Source organism: Emys orbicularis, chromosome 21 (genome assembly GCF_028017835.1).
Source record: "Emys orbicularis isolate rEmyOrb1 chromosome 21, rEmyOrb1.hap1, whole genome shotgun sequence".
NCBI lineage: Eukaryota > Metazoa > Chordata > Testudines > Emydidae > Emys > Emys orbicularis.
Window position 1 is genome coordinate 6813073 of NC_088703.1, and position 22498 is coordinate 6835570.

At 46.3% G+C, this 22498-nt stretch overlaps 1 protein-coding gene across 1 annotated transcript in view; it reads right to left on the reverse strand.

Moving 5' to 3' along the window:
- PPP1R37 (protein phosphatase 1 regulatory subunit 37) overlaps positions 1-22498 on the reverse strand; it is a 135639-nt gene that overhangs the window by 52415 nt on the left and 60726 nt on the right. The window contains exons 4-5 of the mRNA XM_065420680.1: positions 19329-19429; positions 6929-7048 (exon numbers count right to left, since the gene is read on the reverse strand). Coding sequence (XP_065276752.1) covers positions 6929-7048; positions 19329-19429 — 221 coding nt within the window. The remainder of the gene's footprint in view (positions 1-6928; positions 7049-19328; positions 19430-22498) is intronic.

The following is a 22498-nucleotide window of genomic DNA, read 5'->3' on the forward strand; positions in this document are numbered from 1 at the left end:
TCTAATTCTTACTATAAAAGATTCTTGTGATTTTTTGAGATGCCTCAACACCTCCATTGTTTGCAAAGGCCTTTGAAATTTGACAGGGAGAAAGTTCTCAGGCTTGAAAGACGCCTTTCAAGCTTGGCAGAGTTATTAACTGTTAAATTACCATTTCTCTTCTGTTCCTTCCATTCCTCGTGGAAATTAAGTATGTGAACAGGAACATTCTAAAGAGACAAGCCACTAAAACAGCAGCAGACACTAGGAGCTCCCAGAGCAGCTGTAGTGACAGGGAATGTGTACAGGCGCCTTTCACCTCTGGAGAATGGAGAGGAGAGCATGCCCCAAATTACATTCCCCTCAGTAATTCCCCTGATCCAACACCTGGTGCCAGCAACCCATTCCCCTTTGAGATAGCAGCCTTCTGCTGTTAGCTAATTTAGTACTCCTGGGGGATTCTGCACCCATATGGGGGCGCAGAATTCATATGGCTCGCATTTTTCTGTGGCCCCCCACACAGAAAAATGCAAAAATAAATCTGCCGGGGGACACGCGCCTCTTCCCCAGCACTCCAGGCAGCGTGTCTGTTCCAGCGTGCCTGGTGCAGCCTCAGAGACGGGAGCTGGGCGTCCGTGCCTACGTGATCACTGTCGGAGTTGGGGGCGGGGCTGGGCGTATGTGCGTGCCAACAACCGAGAGACAGAGAGAAAAAGACACACTGTCCCTCTCTCTTGCGACTGCAGCTCCCTGGCGTGTAAGGGTAGGGCTTTTTATTATGCATGAGGCAGGCTAGAGGCACAAATGCAGCAGCCTGCCTGAGTTAATTGATCTCATTCTCTGAGGCAGAAATGTAGCAGCCTGCCTAGTGTTAGTTAACTGCTCCCATTCTCAGTCAATTCCCTCAGGAGCATTAAAAACAGTGAAAGTTTTAAGACCCCTACATTGCCAGAGTGATGTAAAGGAGTTTTATTATAAATGACAGTAAGGGAATCCTCACCTAGGAAGATCTATGTGCTTTCTCACCTTTTTCCTGTGCCAAAGTGGCACAATGAGGTTAGATTACAGCTCAGGATTTATTTTACTTACCCATTTAAAATAAAAATAAAATAAAAAAAAAAAGACTAAGGGCAAATAAAACATTTGCCAAGCAGTCAGTAAAATGTCAGGAGAATCAGAACCAAGCACTTCCCAAAGTACCCAGCCAGGTCCAGGACAATGATTAGCAGAACTGTATGACTTTCATGTGTGAAAGTCTGAGCAATTTAAAATGGTAGTCTACTTTTTTTTGTGCTGTTTGGTGTTCTGTAATGTAATTTAAATGAAAATCCAGGATTCTAACTGGAATGCAGGATATTAGTTACCAAGTGTTTGTAACTTAACTTTCACGTGTTTAGGAAATGCTGAATAGTTATTGTGATTTTTTTCTGTATTGTAGTTTAAATAAATTACCACAACAACGAAACTGGTGTGATGATATTGCATTATTTTGACAAATAAAATATGCAGAATTTTGAATTTTTTGGTGCATCATTTTGATGGGGGAGGGGGGGTGCAGAATCCCCCCAGGAGTAGCTAATGTAGTTTTGTTTTTTTGTTGGTTCCCTGCACCCCCCTTCCGCCCGCAGATTCCAATGCCAGACGGGACCATTCTGATCACATAGTCTGACCTCCTCTAAAACACAGACCTTCCCCAAAAGTTAATCCAAATCCTGTAGCTCAAGTGGCCGAAGTCCGTGCTGAAGATTCAGTATTTAAAAACCCGATTCATAACGGAACAGTTGTTATAGCTGTTACATAAAGAATTTGGTTTACCTTTTGAAAGTCAAAAGGAGGAAATTATACACAAAAAGCTACATTAAAAGGAAGTTTATGTTGAAAAGTAAAGCACCTGAAGTTATGCAATGTCAGATTTATTATTGTCCATGCAACTAATTCTGTTCCCTGGTCTGTGCACATTATGGTAGTCTAATTACATCATCATATTTTTTCCACAGAATCCTTGCCTCATTCAGTGAACAGGCTGGATGCATGGGGGGCAGAAGTAAAGGTGAACTGGCAACTATAAGTCTAGTATTTCATAACTTGAAAGCTTGACTTTACAACCTAATTAATTTCCTTTTTTAAGTCAGAAATATAAGCTTTAGAAGGTGTGAAAAAAGGACAGAACAATGAGACATTACTGTGACATTTTACACCTTGGGGGAGCATCCTATAACCCCCATATTCCTCATTTATATATACACCTCTACCTCCATATAACGCTGTCCTCGGGAGCCAAAAAAAATCTTACTGCGTTATAGGTGAAACCGTGTTATATCGAACTTGCTTTGATCCATCGGAGTGCACAGCCCCACCCCCCCGGAGCGCTGCTTTACCGCGTTATATCCGAATTCGTGTTATATCAGGTCGCGTTATATAGGGGTAGCGGTGTAATTGTGATCTTGCTTATAAAGCATGCCATGTGAGGTATCAGGGAAAGGTTATGATCTGCTGAAAGTCATTTTTCTATCTAAATATGTGTATCATTAATGCATATGAAGTTATGATAACTGTGTTGTATGGTTGTCACTAAAATATGCTGTGGGGTTGGGAAGCGCCCAGATACTACCTCTCCAGAGATAATGACAAGGGAAGAGGTAACCAACGCCCGGGTGGGTGCTGAAAAGATATCACCAGTCATTGTCCAGCAGAAGAGTTACAATTCAATGACTCACTCACAGGAAACACATTGGGGTATTGCTTCACCTTGTGACTCAGCAGCGCCCACCAGACATGCCTGGACTTGTGTTCTGCAAGCACATGGACTAAGGGTATAAAACAGAACACAGGGGCCACATGCTGGGCCTTTCTCCTTCCCCCACCTACACTGCAAGCAATAAGGACACTCAGAAGACTGAAGACTCCAACAGGGGGCACTGGCCCAGGTTTCAAGGGTGAAACCTGTGTACTATGAACTGCAATATCCAGTGGGGTGAGAAAAACTGCTTACTCTAGATGTTACCCAGTCTAATATGGCTGAGAGTTTAGACTGAGTGCTTCTATATTTTATTTTATTTTATTTTGGTAACCACTCTGACTTTTTTCCTATCACTTATAATCACTTAGAATCTGTCTTTTGTAGTCAATAAATTTGTTTAACTGTTTATCTTTACCAGTGAGTTTGCCTGAAGTAAGGGTGCTTGCTGAGATTTACAAAGGCTGGTGTATATCTACTTTCCATTGATGAAGTGGTGAACCAATTAATAAATTTGCACTGCTCGTCTTGAACACTGTAAGAACGTATATTCCTGAGGTACAAGGCTGGGAGCTGGGGGGATTTGGCTGATGCCTTTCTCTGTGTGGGGGGCATCGGTGAACACCATAAAGGTCTTGTCCAGGGGTAGGCAACCTATGGCATGCGTGCCGAATGCGGCACGCGAGCTGATTTTCAGTGGCACTCACACTGCCGGGGTCCTGGCCATTGGTCCGGAGGGCTCTGCATTTTAATTTAATTTTAAATGAAGCTTCTTAAACATTTTAAAAACCTTATTTATTTTACATACAACAATAGTTTAGTTATATATTATAGAGACTTATAGAAAGAGACCTTCTAAAAACATTAAAATGTATTACTGGCATGTGAAACCTTAAATTAGAGTGATTAAATGAAGACTCGGCACACCACTTCTGAAAGGTTGCTGACCCCTGGTCTGGTCAAAGTCCAGGTTTCCCAGCACCAGGCCCTTAACCAAATCCTCCTTCAGCGTGCAGAGAGCCCTCTGGCACTGCTTGGTCCAGACCAGCTTGTCTGGCTTACCCTTATTGCATAGCTCAGTGATGGGAGCTGACACAGAGCTAAAGTGGGGCACAAACCTCCGGTAGTGCCCTGCCATCCCAATAAAGGCCCAACTACCAGCCAGCCAAACCCCTCCTGTCTCTGCACAGGGATCTGGGCCATAGGCAGGGCGAGGGGCTTCATCCCTGGGACCTTCAACCAGGTCACACTGCCCCTTAGCATCTGGTGAGGCTACACCATCCGGGGCCTGACAACAGTTCTCTCTGTCCCAGGATCGTGCCACTCCAGGAATATCTCCCCATGGACCACCACTTTCCATTCCCACTGGGGATCTGAGGGGTCTGAGCCCAGGATAGTACATGCAGACATCTATGCTGGGGCCAGGAGTGAGAGCCAGTCTGCCACCCCACCCATCTGGCTAAACTCTATGGCCGTGGGATCCAGGAAGGGGGCTAAACACCAGAGCCTTTCCGCAGGGCCAGCCTCATTCCAATTGCCAGCCTTCCCAAAGGCCGCAAGACAGGTATCTACATCTCCCCCCTCCTTAACCTGGGGCAGCAATTTAGGGTCCCTGCGGAATTGGCATCCTGGGGTCCATCCCCACTCACCCCTGGATGGGTCCCTCTGCCTCTCAGCTCTGCCAGCGCCAGTTCCTGCTGCCTTTCTCTCCTGCTGTTGTGCTTCATGCCTTCCCTGTCTCTCATGGTCCTCTGACTCCTTCAAACTCAGCTCCAATTCATTCATCTCCGATCCACCAACGGGGAACTCAGTGGAGACCCCCCCGTCTGGTCGGGGACACGGGTCTCCGGGACACCTGGCTGCTCCTAGCTTCTCTCATGGCTCCAGCTGGGTCAGGAACCGGCTCCTTAGAGCGATCCTCCTCTTCCAACTGAGCAATCAGCTGTGCCTTGGTGAGCTTTCCAATGCGCAGCCGTCTCTCTCTGCACAGCTCCACAATGTCCTTCTTAAGGAGATGGTTATAGGCCATCTCCACCCTGTTCCCAAGTGGTCACGGACTCACAGGCCTGTGTTCTTTCAGGTTCCCACGATCCCTGGGAGGAACCCCTTCAAGGGACAGCCCTTCTTGGGGGTCCACCTCTCTCAGGGTTAAGCCGTAGGCTCCTCCTGGAACCGCACTCCTCGGAGCCTCCAGCACGCTCGTCTAATCCCCCTTCATTTTACTGCTCCCCAGTCACTTACTGCAGGACACACTTTATCCCACCACTGCCACCAGTTGTCAGAGAGTCACTGGGGCGATGCTCTGGAACTACTCCATACGAAGCCAGTCAGGACTCTGGGGGAGCCTCCTCTCTCTGAGCATACCATCTCCAAGGCAAGAGGCTTACACAGTTTCTACCTTCCTGGGTCTGACCTCAGAGCATTCAGCATCCCCTTTCACACCATGCACTTCCTGCGGTGAGTCTGCCCGGGTGGGGTTCCTGGGGAAGCCAGAGAGCCCTGCACCCCAACTCTGGAGTCAGACGTGACTCTCAGCCAGACGGTAAAACAGAAGGTTTATTAGTCGACAGGAACACAGCGTAGGACAGAACTTGTTAGCACAGAAATCAGTGACTTTCAGCCAAGTCCATCTTGGGGGGGGGAAGAGAGACCAGAGCCAGGGCTCTGGTCCTCCCCCTGAGCCCCAAGCCAGCCGAGACTGATTTGCTTCCAGCTGTCTAGCCCCTGCCCTGCCCGTTGCTTCTCCTCCGACCTTTGTCTCGCTTCCCGGGCCAAGAGTCTCCTGGTCGCATCCCCCTCCTGGGTCTCAGGTTATGAAGGGGCAGCTGGAGCAACCCCCACAAAAGTCACACACCCTTATTCCCACCACGTAGACATTGGTGCAATACACAGGGAAACTGAGGCACACACAAAAAGAACAGGATTACTTGTGGCACCTTAGAGACTAACAAATTTATTTGAGCATAAGCTTTCGTGGGCTACAGCCCACTTCATTGGATGCAACACACACAGCATTCATGCAAAACAGTAAGACTCACATAGGCTCACACACAACATAACAAGGGAAAATCCCTACTTTGTCACACTCAGCATCCACCGTTTTTTCCCCGTGGGTGCTCCAGACCCGGAGCATCCATGGAGTCGGCGCCTATGTTTCAGGAGCTCTGCCACTGACTTGATGTGTGACCTTGGATAAATCATATAATCTCATTTATAAAAAAAGGATAATACTTCCTATCTCCTACCCTTTGTTAGTCTGTTCTTTCTAATTTGTAAGCTCTTCTGGACAGGGCCTCTAGGTGCTACTGTAATACAAATGAAAAAAGATCTCTTTCAAAGTACATTTCATGGGACTTTCATATTTCAGAATGAGCAGACATGATAAGCATATCCCATGTCATTCCCACATCCCCAATTACCATCTCATTAAGTAGAACACTGTGCTGAAACATCTTACTATGAAATATTTTCTTTTATAGGTAATGTTTGCACAAAGCAGACGTTCACTTTTTACTATGATATACATTTAGTTTAAAAACCATCAGCCTCAGGCCTTGGCTATTTCCTTATAAAGGATGGAATGATAATTATCTGAAACATTTCCACATTTTGTCCCACTATGAAATTACAGAGCAAAATCCTCTTAATAGGCCCACCTGGCAAAAGCAACAAGCAATGATCCCAAACCTCAGACCCACTGAAACACTTCAGTGTATTGTGCTTGGCTGGCAAAGAGCACACAGGCACTAAAGAAACTCCAGCTGGGGCACAGCAGCCTCCCTGTTAAACACGGGTTTAAGGAAGCCCTTCATTCTGGCGTCCCGATCGCTGCCCTGGCTACTCACTGAATTGCCTTAACACTGGAGATTCAACGACTTGGCTACAGTAACACAGGAACTCTGGTAAAGCTGGACATAGAACCCAGATCTCCCAATCACAGTCCACAGCCAGAAGCACAAGACAGTCCTTCCTCCGTCCCAGCACCCCAGCAAGCTACTAGTTGAAATTTCCCATTGTAGTTTAAAAAGCTACCTGTAATTTCTTTGATGCACATCCCTCCCTCCCCACCCAACCAGAAAATGGTTAGATTAACAGAGTTCCAACCGCATTAAAATCTAACCCTACACTAACTTGAAATCATGTTAGTATTACTGGATGTTTACAAGCAGTAAATTAAACAGATGATAAAAATGGTCAAGAACTAATACAAACCTTTCTCATCATATGTGCAGCTGCCTGCCAGCCTCGGGTGCCGATGTGTTTGTTAAATGAGATGTTGAGGTGCGTTGCTGACTCATAATACTCAATCATGTCAAATAATGCTGAGGCACCCTGGAAAACAAAGAGGAAAAGAAACTTTAAAGTTAACACAAGATTGTGGAGACATTCGGCAGTGGCTCTGGGAAACCGTCACAGACATCAGCTTCTCATTTCCAGTAAGTAACCTGCACAGAAACAATCCACGAAGCTAGCGGCTTGCTAATACATAGAGGGAGACCTGGAGAAAAAAAATGGTTATTAACCTTCCGTAACTGTTGTTCTTTGAAACGTGTTGCTCATGTCCATTCCACTTGCAATTCCAGGGTGTAATGACTAAGTTCAAGGAGTTCCTGCCATAGGAATCTAGGACTGAGTTCTCAGCTCCAGTCGAGGAGGGCAGAGCAGTGGCAAAAGTGTCCCTGCAAGCAGCATTAGATGTGGCGGACTCTGCTGCATGAACCATAACCTCGGCCGTGGTCATGAGGAGCAGCTCATGGCTGCAGGCCTCAGGCCTCCCATATGAAGTGCAGTGGACTATTCAGGGCCTTCCTTTTGAGGGCATGTCTCTCTTTTCAGAGCAGATGGACTCTAAACTACACAGAGTGAAGGATTTGAGAGTCACTCTAAAGTTCTTCAAATTACACATGCCGGCGCCGCTGAGAAAGCACTTTAAGCCCCAGCCATTTTCCAGTTTCTACCAGCCTCCGTCAAGGCAGGATTACAGTAGGAGGCAGGGCCTAAGCAGGCCTTTTGATGGTACACCCGTGGATGGCATACCAGGACAGTGTCTGGATCCACTCTCACCAATTTTTATCAACTGGCTATCCCACTACTATTGGGCATAGTCCCACATCACTTCAGACTGCTGGGTGCTACACACGATAGAACTGGTATACACCCTGCAGGTCAGTTCTTCCCCTCCTTCCTACCCTCTCTCTCCATCCCTCTTCAGGGACTCTTCTCGCAAGCAACGTTTACTCCAGGAAGTGCGAATGCTCCTGCAAGTGGGAGCAGTAGAGGAGGTTCCTCTGGTGCAACGGGGCAGGGGGTTTTACTCCTGGTATTTCCTAATCCCAAAGGCCAATGGAAGTCTCCTGGACCTGTGAAACCTCAACATATTCATGAAGAAGCTGAAGTTCTACATGGTCTCCTTGGTCACCATTATCGCATCTCTGGATTCAGGGGACTGGTATGCCGCTTTCGATTTGAAGGACGCCTACTTCCATATTTCAATCTTCCAAGGCCACAGAAAATGCCTCCATTTCGTGGTGAACCAAGTGCACTACCAGTTCACTGTACTTCCATTTGGCCTTTCAGCAGGTTTTCATAAAGTGTGTGGCAGCAGTCACAGTCTTCTTGAGGAAGCAAAGGGTTCAGGTTTACCCTTACCTTGTTGACTGGCTGGTCAAAGGTTGGTCCAAGGCCCAGGTGGAGGAAAATGAAGGTTGATACTGTCAACCTTCAAAGAGTTAGGCCTGTTGATAAACATGCAGAAAATCAACACTCGTCAGTTAAAAGAATAGAATTTATAGGGGCGGGCCTCAACTTGGTTCAGGCCAGAGCATTTCTTCCAGAGATCCAGTTCCGGGCCCTAGGCATGATCATAGAAAGCCTCAGACACTACCCAACCACCACGGCAAGAACCTGCCTAAAACTACTGGGGCACATGGCCTCATGCACTTATGTGATGCAGCATGCGAGATTATGACTCAGACCTCTCCAGGCTTAGCTAGCGTCAGTGTACCGGCTGGGCCAGGATCGTTTGGACATGGATGTCACACTTCCCCATTCAGTAATCACCACCCTCCTTTGATGGTTGGACCCAAGGGCAGTATGTGCAGATGTCCCCTTCTCGAGACCACATCTGGCAATATTTCTAGTCATTGACTCATCTGGGCTGAGTTGGGGGGCTCATCTGGGGGTACTCAGGACCCAGGGCCGCTGGTCCCAAGAGAGCTCTTGCTACACATCAACGTGAGGGAACTCAGAGCGGTGTACCTTGCCTGCCAAACATTCCAGCCTCACCTGGAAGGCAAATACGTATCGATACTTACAGACAACATGACAGCGATGTTCTATATGAACACACAGGATGGAGAGTGTTTCTCTCACCTATGCCAGGAAGCCCTTTGCCTGTGGGAATTCTGCATAACCCACTCAAGCCACCTCAAAGCCTCCTATTTTCTGGGGGCACAGAATGAGTTAGCGGATTGCCTAAGCAGATCTTTCTCCAATCACAAGTGGTCCATTCAATCAGAAATCATGAAGGACATTTTCCAGAGGTGGGGAGCTCCCCAGATAGACTTGTTTGATATGAGACACAACAGGAAGCGTCTGCAGTTCTGCTCCTTCCTGAATCACAGCCCAGGTTCGCTCACAGATACGTTTCTTCCTTCCAAGGACCATCTCTTTTATGCATTTCCTCCCATTCCGCTCATACACAAGGTCCTGCTGAAGGTCAAGAAGAAAAGGCATGAGCCTGATCCTGACAGCCGTGGCCTGGCCACGTCAACACTGGTTCACCACCCTTCTGGACCTCTTGGTGGAATCAACGATCTGATCTCCCAGGATCACGTCCGTCTATGACCTCTGAACCTCAAGTCCCTTCATCTCACAGCCTGGAAGCTCCACGGCTGAACCCCTTGGAGCTAGCATGCTCCAGGGCGGTTCGAGAAGTCCTTGTAGGGAGCAGGAAACCATCCACTACAGCTACGTACCTGGCAGAGTGTAAAAGGTTCTCAATCTGGTCAGCGCAGAAAGGTGTTTCACCCACGCGGTCATCAGTGCCATTAATTCTGGACTACTTACTACACCTGAAGCAGCAAATGCTATCGGTATCATCGATTAGAGTCCACCTGGATGCAATTTTGGCGTTTCACCCATGGGTACATAGCCGGTCCGTCTTTGCAAACTTGATCTGTACTCGTTTCTTCAAATGCCTGGATAGACTATATCCCCAAATATGACAACCGATCCCACTCTGGGATCTCAACCTGATATTGTTGAGGCTCATGGGTTCCCCATTCGAGCCCTTGGCAATGTGTTCTCTCCTCTACTTGTCCTGAAAGGTGGCACTTCTGGTGGCCATTACTTCGGACAGAAGGGTCTCAGAGATTAGGGCTCTGACTTCAGAACCTCCTTACACTCTATTCTGCGCTCTCACCCAACCTTCCTCCCGAAGGTGGTTTTGCAATTCCATAGTAACCAGGACATATTCCTTCCGGTTTTCTCTCTGAAACCACATGCCAATAGCCAGGAGCAAAGGCTTCACTCACTAGATGTCTGATGTACGCTTGCCTTCTACGTAGAAAGGACTAAGCTGTTTAGGAAGACTACTCAGCTTTTTGTAGTGGTGGCAGACAGGATGAAAGGTCTCCCAGTCGTAGCCAAGAGGACTTAATTGTGGATCATCTCTTGTATTTGCATGTGCTACGACCTGGCAAAAGTCCTTGCTCTGGCCCTGATGGGACACTCCATGGGGGAGCAAGCGTCCTCAGCTGCTTTTTGGCACAGATTCCCATCCAGAATATCTGTAGGGCAGCAACCTGGTCATCGGTCCATACCTTTGCGACTCACTGTGCCATCACTCAGCAGGCCAGAGACAATGCTGGATTTGGCAGAATCATGCTACAGTCTGCTTGACATTGAACTCCAAACCCTCCTGCTACATCTGCTTGGGAGTCACCTACATTGGAATGGACATGAGCAAGCACTGAAAGAAGAAAAACAGTTACTAACCTTCCGTAACTGTTGGAATGGACATGAGCAACACATCTCGAAGGACAACAGTTACGGAAGGTTAGTACTGTTTTTCTTCTTCGAGTGCTTGCTCATGTCCATTCCGATATCCACCCTCCTACTCCTTTCGGAGTTAGCTGGCAAGAAGGAACTAAGAGGGTGGCAGGTCGGCAGGACTACGTATATCAGCATTATAAGGGCACAATTCCAGGGGGCACCAGAGCCGACCTGATGGATACCATTGAGGGAAAAGCTTTCCAGCGGCGGTGCACGCAGCACGCGCACGCCTACATTGGAATGGACATGAGCAAGGACTCAAAGAAGAGTCCCACAGTGACGGGATCCCCAAGGTGCAGTCTGGGACTGTGGCATCGATGTGCCCCCTTAACTCTCCAGCCTGGGCTGTCTGACACAATGCTTTGCTAGTGACAAGCAGCAAATCCTTCCAGGCACTGTTATAACTCAGCACAACCGCATGTGGAGCCCCACACCCAGCTGGATTGCATGAATGCTCCCAGGGCCACTCATGAATCACACAGAGAAAGGCACCAGCCAAATCCCCCCAGCTCCCAGCCTTGTACCTCAAGAATATACCGTCTTGCACTGCTCAAGACAAGCAGTGCAAGTTTATTAATTGGTTCCCCATTTCATCAATGGAAAATGGATATACACCAGCCTTTGTAAACCTGAGCAGATTTACCGAACACTTCAGGCAACCTCACTGGTAAAGATAAACGGTAAAAAAAAGTTTGACTACAAAAGATAGATTTTAAGTGACAGGCAAAAAGTCAGAGTTAGTTACCAAAATAAAATAAAATGTAGGCACGCAGTCTACACTCTCAACCCTATTAGCCTGGGCAACATCTAGATTAAGTAGTTTTTCTCACCCCACTGGATATTGCAGTTCATAGTACACAGATTTCACCCTTGAAACCTGGGCCAGTCTCCTCTGTTGGAGTCTTCAGTCTTCTGAGCGTCCTTGTTGCTTGCAGCACAGGTGTGGGGAGGAGAAAAGGCTAAGCATGGGGCCACTGTGTTCTGTTTTATACCCTTAGTCCCATGTGCTTGCAGAACACAAGTCCAGGCATGGCTGGTGGGCATTGAGCCCCAGGCATGGTTGAGCAATTCTCCTGATGTGGCCTTGTGCAGGTGAGTCATTGCATTGTAGCTCCCTTGCTGGACAATGGCTGGTGATGTATGTTCAGCACCCACTTGGGCATTGGTTACCTCCCTTGTCATTGTCTCTGAAGGGCTAGTATCTGGGCACTTCCCAAACCCATAGCATATTTTAGTGACAATCATACAACACAATTCTCATAACTTCCATTTAAATATGTATATTATTAATGCATATGAACAGTGGGTTTCAGCGGATCATAACCTTTCCTACGATACCTTATATAGAATGCTTTATATGCAATAACACAATTATATGTAAAATGAGGAATATGGGGGCTACAGGGTGCTCCCCCAAGGTACAGAATGTCACACCCACAATACCTTTAACAATTTCATCCAGCAGTTAAGTCACCAGCAGTTCTTTCCAGAAAAGCAATGAGCAGCACCCCAGAATTCCTCAAAATACTGGGAACCTGCCAAGCCAGCAACCCTTCCGAAGATCTAGATTATTCCAGCGGGCCTGGTGGCTGCACAACCTATCATAGCTAACTTCCCATTCAGCAATTCTAATCTGGCATACACCACAGTAGGAGCATGGGAGCCACCCGGGGGAGAGGGATAGCTCAGTGGTTTGAGCATTGGCTTGCTAAACCCAGGGTTGTGAGTTCAATCCGTGAGGGGGCCATTTAGGGATCTGGGGCAAAAATCTGTCTGGGGATTGGTCCTGCTTTGAGCAGGGGGTTGGACTAGATGACCTCCTGATATTCTAGGATTCTATGACTCTGGGCACAGAGCTCGCCAACGGGAGAGTGTGGGGGGGGGACAGATGGGTTCCTAGTGGGGAGCCAAGAATGGGGGGGGGGTGAAGGGGGAGCTGGGCTCCTGGCAGCAGGGAACAGAGAGCCGGGGGGGGGGGGGCGGCAGCCCTGCTTAAGTTGGTGGAAGCACTCCCGGGTGAGAATGCACACCACCTACAGAAGGAGAGCAGTGTGTACATGAACCACTGCAATAATTACTGTCGTGGTTGTAAGTCAACTTAACATAGGTCGACTTAAATTTCTAGTGTAAACATGCCCTGAGAAGGAAGCTTTCGCTATCAAGTTGGCTCCCTGAGGTATAATGTGCTAGGTAGTCCCCTTTCCCTAGTCATAAACCATGCGCCTTTGTACAGGGTACACTCCATGAAGGACTCAAATCCCCGGATTACACGCTGGTATCTAGCCCTCCAGCGCTATAGCTTCTGGGTGTAGTACCAAGCAGAGAAAGAGCATACAATGTGGATTTTTTTCTTCCCCAGGGACATGCTCAAGCAAGAAATCATTCTGGTTTTGGAAGGGAGGTATGTGATTGAACACACCTCCATCCCACTGGTGGCAAGGCTAAGAAGTATTCCTGCACTCAGATAGTGCCAATCAGGCACACCTGCAGAATATGCACCACCGGGAGAATTAGAGCTTAAAAGAGACTGGCCACAGAAAAATGAAGTTCTCCCAGAACCAGGGAGGTTGCTAGGGACAGCTTGTGAGCTCTGGTAACCAGGGCAGCTCAGCTTGGGGCAGTTTCTAATTGCGACGTTGTCTAATTAAAATATAATCATGCAAATCATTAGGGCTACCACTGTTATATAGTTGCAACGAATCTTATACAAAGTGTATCACATGGCCAGAAAGCGTTAAGCATCCAGCAGGATAACTGACCCAGAGTCAACCGGTCACATTAAACTTTTCCTTCAACCTCCCCTGTTTGGGGGGAGATTGACACAACAATCTCAATATGAGCAAAGGCTCTGGAGGGCTGCTTCTAGACAGAGACCTGCAGTGGGTCCTGGGAAGTACTGCCAGAAGCTAGAGGCAAGGGGATTGTAAACTGGACTCTGAAAAGAACTCCCGCCAGGAACAGTAAGATTGCCCAAACTGAGGGTCAGCCAACTATTGGTTCCATCTAGTCCATGCCCAGAATTGGGGCAGGATATTCCCTACGGGATTTCTTCTCTTTATCCAGTCTAGTTTTAAATGTCACACGCAACAAGGCTGCTACCAGTTGTGACTGTCAGGAAATAGTTTCCTGATATTTAGCCAAAGTTATATATTTAAAAAAAAAAATCCAATAAATAATCACAGCTGGAAAGGACTGGAGTCCAGTGGGATTTCTAGAAAACTCAATTCAGCAGCAGATGTAGCAATGGCTACTTAATAAGCTAATAAACATTGTTCATGACCCTCCTTTTGGCTTCTTATGACATCTGCTTGAAACAGCCAATCAAATAGAATAGAGAACTCCCGCAGAAATGTGTCTTGATCAAAGTTTACAAGTACCTACAAAGGTAACAAAAATTTGATAATGGGATGTTAAATATAGAAGACAAAACGTGTAACAAGATCCAATGCCTGGAAGTTAAAGCTAGACAAATTCAGGCTGGAAATCAGGCACAAGTTTTTAACTGCGAGGACAAACCACTGACCAGTTTACCAAGAATTGTGGTGTATTCTCCATCACTGGAAATTTTTAAGTAAAAATTGGATATATTTTCTAAGAGATCTGCTTCAGTTCAAACAAGAATTCATTCAGGGAAGTTCCGTGACCTGTATTATACAAGTCATCAGTGGTCCCCTCTGACCTTAAAATTATGTGGTATTTTCATAGATTGTAAGAAAAGTCTGACTCCTTCTCTTGGAGATTACCTTTTAAAAAAAAAAAAAAATTAAGTGCCCCAAGTGTGAAAAGTACTATAATAGTCTTAAATCTGAGAATCTCAAAATACCAGCCCTTCCCTTAACTATGTAAATGTTGCTGAGGATGGGCAACAGTGCTCTCTTTTCTACAGCTGTTCTGTCTGCAACATAACTGGCAGGAGCGAAAACCTGATTTACAAGAAAAGCCCTATGTGCAGCAAGGACATCCAGAATTACCTTTTGGCCAAAGGTACCCAAAATAGCTTTGAAGCCATGCAACGTTTTTTAATTATTCCCTTAAAAGGACGACAGAGTTCTTCGGGATAATGAATTGTAGGCTACACCTTCACAGTTCTTTACTGTTTAACCTCCTACTTTTTACCTCATCTCTTGTCAAACGTGATTTGGAAGTCCTGAGTATTATTATTATTATTGCTAACCATTTCTGATTAGCTCCTAATGTTCAAGGAACTGTACAACATATAGTGCCAGACTCTGCCCTCAAGCCCTTCCAATCCAGCAGAAAGAAAATAAACCAAAACAAGTAGGGCTGTCGATTAACTGCAGTTAACTCATGTGATCAACTCAAAAAAATTAACTGCAACTAAAATAATTAATCGTGATTAATCGCACTGTTAAACAATAATATCAATTGAAATGTATTAAATATTTTGGGATGTTTTTCTATATTTTCAAATATATTTATTTCTATTACAACACAGAATACAAAGTGTACAGTACTCACTTTATATTCGTTTTTATTACAAATATTTGCACTGTTAAACTGATAAATGAAAGAAATAGTATTTTTCAATTCACTCATACAAGTACTGTAGTGCAATCTCTATTGTGAAAGTGTAACTTACAAATGTATTTATTTTTTTGTTACATAACTGCACTCAAAAACAAAACAACGTAAAACTTTAGAGCCTGAAAGTCCACTCAGCCCTACTTCTTGTTCAGCCAATCGCTAAGAAAACAAGTTTGTTTGCATTTACGGGAGATACTGCTGCCTCTTATTTACAATGTCGCCTGAAAGTGAGAACAGACATTCACATGGCACTTTTGCAGCCGGCATTGCAAGGTATTTACGTGCCAGACATGCTAAACATTCGTATGCCCCTTCATGCTTCAGCCATCATTCCAGAGGACATGCTTCCATGCTGATGATGCTCATTAAAAAAACTAGTGCATTAATTAAATTTGTGACTGAACTCGTTGGGGGAGAATTGTATGTCTCCTGTTCGGTTTTACCCATATTCTGCCATATATTTCATGTTATAGCAGTCTCGGATGATGACCCTGCACATGTTTGATTTACGAACATTGGCACTGCAGATTTGACAAAACGCAAAGGTACCAATGTGAGATTTCAAAAAATAGCTACAGCACTCGACCCAAGGTTTAAGAATCTGAAGTGCCCTCCAAAATCTGAGAGGGACGAGGTGTGGAGCATGCTTTTAGAAGTCTTAAAAGAGCAACACTGTGATGCAGAAACTACAGAACCTGAACCACCAAAAAAGACAATCAACCTTCTGCTGGTGGCATCTGACTCATATGATGAAAATGAACATGCGTCGGTCCGCTCTGCTTTGGATCGTTATCGAGCAGAACCCATCAGCAGCATGGACGCATGTCCTCTGGAATGGTGGCTGAAGCATGAAGGGACATATGAATCTTTAGTGCATCTGGCATATAACTATCTTGCGACGCCGGTTACAACAGTGCCATGCGAATGCCTGTTCTCACTTTCAGGTGACATTGTAAACAAGAAACAGGCAGCATTATCTCCTGCAAATGTAATCAAACTTGTTTGTCTGAGCGATTGGCTGAAGTAGGACCGAGTGGACTAATAGGCGCTAAAGTTTTACATTGTTTTATTTTTAAATGCAGGGTTTTTTTGTACATAATTCTACATTTGTAAGTTCAACTTCCATGAAAAAGAGATTGCACTACTACAGTTCTTGTATTAGGGGAATTGAAATATACTATTTCTTTTGTTTTTTACAGTGCAAATATTTGTAATCAAAATAAATATAAAATGAGCACTGTACACTTTATATTCTGTGTTGTAATTGAAATCAATATATTCAAAAATGTAGAAGACATCCAAAAATATTTACATAAATGGTATTGTATTTTTTTTTTTTAATCACAATTACTTTTTTTTAAATCGCTTGACAGCCCTAAAAACAAGTCATGGGATCAGAAATCAGGGTCAGATGGGCATGCAGGGATTACCTATCAGCGTGGGAATAGGAGGAAATAAAAGCAGAGATACAGACAGAGGTAAAGGGAATAAGAAGGAGCTTGAATTTGATGGGGGTAAGATGAAGCCAGTGATATGTCTAGAACAGTGGTTCCCAAAGTGGGGTTCGCGAACCCCTGGGGGTTCGCAGAACGTTTCAGGGGGTTCGAAAGAAAAATTTCATTAATGGCGGCCAGAGGACTCTGCTGGGACCCAGTTGCAGGGCAGACAGCCCGAGCCCCAGGGAGAGCGGGGCCGGGCAGTTTGAGCCGGCAGCCCGAGCCCTCCCCTGTCAGCGGGGGAGCCGGCAGCCCGAGCCTCGTGGAGAGCGGGCAGTTTGAGCCGGCAGCCCGAGCCCCTCCCCTGTCAGCCAGGGAGCCGGCAGCCCGAGCCTCGTGGAGAGCGGGCAGTTTGAGCCGGCAGCCCGAGCCCCTCCCCTGTCAGCCAGGGAGCCGGCAGCCCAAGCCTTGGGGAGAGCGGGCAGTTTGAGTCGGCAGCCCCAGCCCTCCCCTGTCAGCCAGGGAGCCAGCAGCCCGAGCCCCAGGGAGAGCGGGCAGTTTGAGTCGGCAGCCCCAGCCCTCCCCTGTCAGCGGGGGAGCCGGCAGCCCAAGCCTTGGGGAGAGCGGGCAGTTTGAGTCAGCAGCCCCAGCCCTCCCCGTCAGCGGGGGAGCCGGCAGCCCGAGCCTTGGGGAGAGCGGGCAGTTTGAGTCAGCAGCCCCAGCCCTCCCCTGTCAGCGGGGGAGCCAGCAGCCCGAGCCCCAGGGAGAGCGGGGCCGGGCAGTTGGGGCAGGCAGCCCGAGTCCCGGCGGTCAGTGGGGGAGCCGGCAGCCTGAACCACAGCGCTCCGCGCAGGGCTGGCAGCCTGAGCCCCAGGGAGAGCGGGGCCGGGCAATTGGGGCCGGCAGCCCGAGCCCTGCCCCCGTCAGCAGGGGAGCCGGCAGCCCGAACCCCAGCCCGAGCCCCAGGAATTTGCCAAATCTCATCTAAAGCCAGAACCACAGCCCTCCTTGTTACCACCAGCCACAACCTCACCCGAAACTAGAGGTGGGTGAAAAATACCAAGCATTTTTCACAGAAAGTTTTGAATTTTTTTCACATTTTTCAAAATTCCCCAAGAAAAATTTACAAAAAACTGAAACGGAAAAATGGTCCATTTTCAAACACTGTTTTCATGAAACATTTTCTGATTTTTGAAAACCAAAAATGAATTTATTTTTATTCGAAACCATTTTTTTAAAAAACAAAAGCCAAAAAAACATTTTACAGAAACATTTTTGGTTTCTGGTTTTTCTATGTTCGTTAAAAAAAGTTTCAATTAAAATTATTTTTCAGAGGTTCATAGATTCCGGGCCCGGCAGTTGGGGCATCCATCACACTGAGGAAATTTAAACTTAAATCCCTGAAAATATTCATTTTTAGGAGGGGGTTCACGAGATTTCACAATTTAGTGAAAGGGGTTCGCGGGCTGTTAAAGTCTGGGAACCACTGGTCTAGAACAACAGCAGAACAGGACTTCAGTCTATCCAAAACACCACCACTAGAGGGGGGAAATGGGAGGCAGGGAGCTAAGGTCAGAGGGAAGATTGCAGCGATCAGGAAGAAATGACCAAGGCATTGACAATAGTTTAGCAATGGGGGGAGGGGAGAATTTGGGAGATTGTACACGAATGGCAACAGAAAAAAGAAGGATTGAGGTAGAGAAGGAAGATAAACAGTTCCACCTCTGGAGGCAATGAGCTAGAGATGGTGGAGATTTCATCTGCCTCTCACCTGATGTGAGGCAGGACATTTGGGAACCAGCTACACAGAGGAGGAAGAAAAGGTCACTACAGAGAGAGCACTCGGGGACAGGAGGGGACCCAGAAGCAGATGGAGAACGAACAGGCACCTGGGGCTTACAATTTTCGTTCTTTATTATTTAACAGAATTAAGGAAATGGGCTAGTGGTGAAATAGTTACTTAAAATAAACACAGTTTTAGATACCAAGCTGTTAACTGTAGCACACTGGGCTCACTGCACCAAAACTGTTTAAAATATCAGTTCCTTCTTCACTTACTCGTTGGGACCTTTGGGGTTACTTTAGAGCCAATGGCATTTCTACAACACACCTACACAACATAGGTTAGTGTAGCGCAGGAAGTTCATCATATAAAGCCTGAACTCAGGTCCGGCAGGGAAAAAGCATTCCAGTTCACATTACATAAAACATTCGAAAGGTTAATCCTCCGATGGATTTTTAAACATGTTTATTTAAGAGACTTCCAGGTCCATTTGAATTATGGCAATTTGGAATCTGGATCTCGAGAGTTCATTCTATTTATTACTTTCTGAAATAGCAAAAATGCAAACAAAGACCTAAAATGAAGTGTACTTATGAATGGAGAGGGTAATAGCAATGGCAAGGATAGGTCAGATTTGGAGCACATCCCTTTAACTGCTCACTAACCTGAGTGCATGAAGAGAAAGCTCAGAACAGAACACAACACTGTACCAGGCAGAGAAAATTAGAGGATTTTTGTTAATCTTGAAACAAAAAAAGTCATGGTAAATTACATAACATTAAATGAAACTTACATCTTCATCCAGGTTCGTTTGCTCCAAATCAACTATTTTGAACTGGACCCTTTTGAAAATCTCTTCCAATGCCTCACAGGCCTTATAGTCTAGTTTTTCTCCTGGGGGAAAAAAAACAAACAGAGTGAATTCAGAAGACTCAGTGTTCAGTGTTTTGTTGGTACATAAATATGCACAATATTAAGAGAAATACATTTCTGAGAGTTCTAGAACGCTAGGCATTGGGACAGAAAAAGGGGCAATGCAAGGAGAGATGGATCTTGTTTTTCCTTCAGTTGGGGTAAGCTACTTCCTGCTCTTGCAGACAACATTTATTATTTGCAAAGTTAAACATTTAAAACCCACACACACAAAAATCATCTTGGACTGGTTTCCTAGCAGATGGACTAGATTACCCATTAGAAGCTTTTCTATTGCTAATCTTTATGATACTATGAATTCAGAATCAGCATCTGCTTCTTCCACAAGATCCAGACCTAACCCAGCAGGGCATGTAAAACTAAGGGCACGTCTTCACTACCCGCCGGATCGGCGGGTGGCGATCAATCTATTGGGGATCGATGTATCGCGTCTAGTGTAGACGCGATAAAAATCGATCCCCGATCGCTCTGCCGTCCACTCCGGAACTCCACCGCGGTGAGAGGCGGAAGCGGAGTCGACGGAGAGTGGCAGCGGTCGACTTGCCGCCGTCCTCACAGCCAGGTAAGTCGACCTAAAATACGCAACTTCAGCTACGCTATTCGCGTACCCCCACCCCCGTAGTGTAGACCTAGCCTAAGACCGCCCAAGAAGCTAGGGGACTCAACCTAGACCTCCAATGCCCAGGACTTTAATAAATATTTTCCACGTTTGAATTCCTCACCTGAACAATATGCTGAGATAAATTGAGACAGATAATAAACCAGCCCCTAAAATACATACATGATTAACGTGCCTCCAGTCTTGGCCTTGTCATTTCACTATTTTGTAATCATATTGTCCAAATGTTCCTAACACATTTTCTACTTTCAGAGGTTTCACTTGTAGTCAGAATTATTTAGAAATATTTGTACCAAGCATTAGAGATTCCTGCTACAACCTGAATGGCTGAAAGCCAACAGCTTAGGTCATCTCAAATGCCTTCAGTTATCTTAAACAAACGTTATTAAAAAAGCAGGAATAATTTTCTGACGCAAGAGCTTGATTCTTAACTCTAATACTGACTGGTAAGAGGAAGTGGCAGCAAAGAAGGCTGTATATGCTGGATAGGCCAATTGACAATTTCGAGCTCCTAACTGTATAAATATTGGGAAAGTGTAAACAGCAAGAAAGGGCGGTGCTTCTGGAGGCATATCACTATAATGTAATAAAATTAAGAATGGAAAATTTAGATTGTATATTAATAAGGCTGCAATTATATCACAGAGATCACGGAAGTCATGGAATCCGTAACTTCCGGAGACCTCCATGACAATGGGGGCCCCTGTAGCTGACCAGCCTCCGTGGGCTGCGAGGGGACCCTCCCACAGCTGCCCAGCCACTGCCGGGGAACCCTCTCGCCCCCCGCAGCTGACCAGTCGCCGCGGGGACCCCCCCCCCCCACAGCTGACCAGCCAGTGGACAACAGGGTCCCCACAGCTCCCAGCCACTGCAGATGGGAGGCAGGATGCTAGACCCTCCTCCCTCCCCATTTTGTCAGGGATGTTTTTAGTAAAAGTCAGGGACAGGTCACGGGCTTCAGTGAATTTCTGTTTATTACCAGTGACCTGTCCCTGACTTTTACTAAAAATATCCCTGACAAAATCATAGCCTTGTATATTAATGACTCCCACGGAGATATATTCAGAGAGCCCTGCACAGATACAAAATTTGGATCTGCATCCGATCCGCAAACATGGTCTGCAATATAAAGTAGATATCAGCAGATTTGCAGGGCCCTGTGTATTCAGCCATAGAATATATTGAGTGGCAGAAGCCACATTTGGATGTTTTAAGAAGATTATTTTCTAATGTTGAATCAATCTCATAAGGCAAGTCTTTCACTGACAGGGAGATGGAATCCAAAAGCTCTTTGCTACCTCTAACATCTATAATTCTTAGATTCACAGGTCATTTTAATCAGTAGGTACGGAACTAGAGCTTGACATTTTATTTCAGTTTGCTTTTTAACTGAGTCAACTACACAAATACATCATGCAGGACCTCTCATAGTTGTACGCACCCTTCTGCTAGTCGTATTTTTAATTTTGTATCTAATAACTCCAGCACACAGTTCTGAAAAACTAAAACTGTCGACATGGTAATTCACGTAATCTGAAGCAGCATAAAAAGTATCAGAAAATCGATTACATTTAAAAAATATGGCCAAGATTTTCAAAACTAGGAGCCTAAAGCCAGGCTCCAAAATCCATATTTAAGCTCAGCAATAAATGGAGTGATTTTCAAAATTGCTGAGCACCCAGACGCCTGCTCTAATTAATTTTAGGTTGTAGTGCTTCTAGTGGGGTCCCACCGGGGTCTTGGCTCTATGATATTTAACATTATTATCAATGACCTGGAAGAAAACAAACATAATTTCTGAAAGTTTGCAGATGATACAAAGACTGATGGAGTGGTAAATAATGAAGAGGGCTGGTCACCTACATTTCCTTTAAGGTGTGCACCTGCGCGGCTATGCAGGAAGCCGCCAAGGGCCACGCACTTAATTAGCAGAGCCGCACAGGCATGCGCGCTGCACTCAGGGGCGTGGCCAGAGGTGGGCCTGGAAGATGGCAGTAGGGTGAGGTGGGGAACAGGAGGTAGGTTGGGGCAGGGAGGTGAGGGATGGCGATGGGGGAGCTTGGGGGTGTGCAGGGTGAGAGGCCTCTCCCCCGGCCCAAGTGCTGCTGCAGGGACAGAGGGCTGGGGTCCTCTCTCCCCGCTGCAGCCCTGGGGCAGACACACCCCAAACCCCTCATCCCGGGCCCCACCCCAGAGTCTGCATCCCCAGCCGTAGCCCTCACCCCCGGCCTCACCCTCTGCCCTAGCCCTGAGCCCCCTCCCACACTCCAAACCCCTCAGCCCCACATCACCTCCATATTGGTGCACAAAACAAAATTCATTCTGCACATGGATGGGAAAATTTTAAGGGAACATTGCAGGTCACTGACACAGAGCAATCTTGATCACTTAGTAAAATGGGCACAAATAAA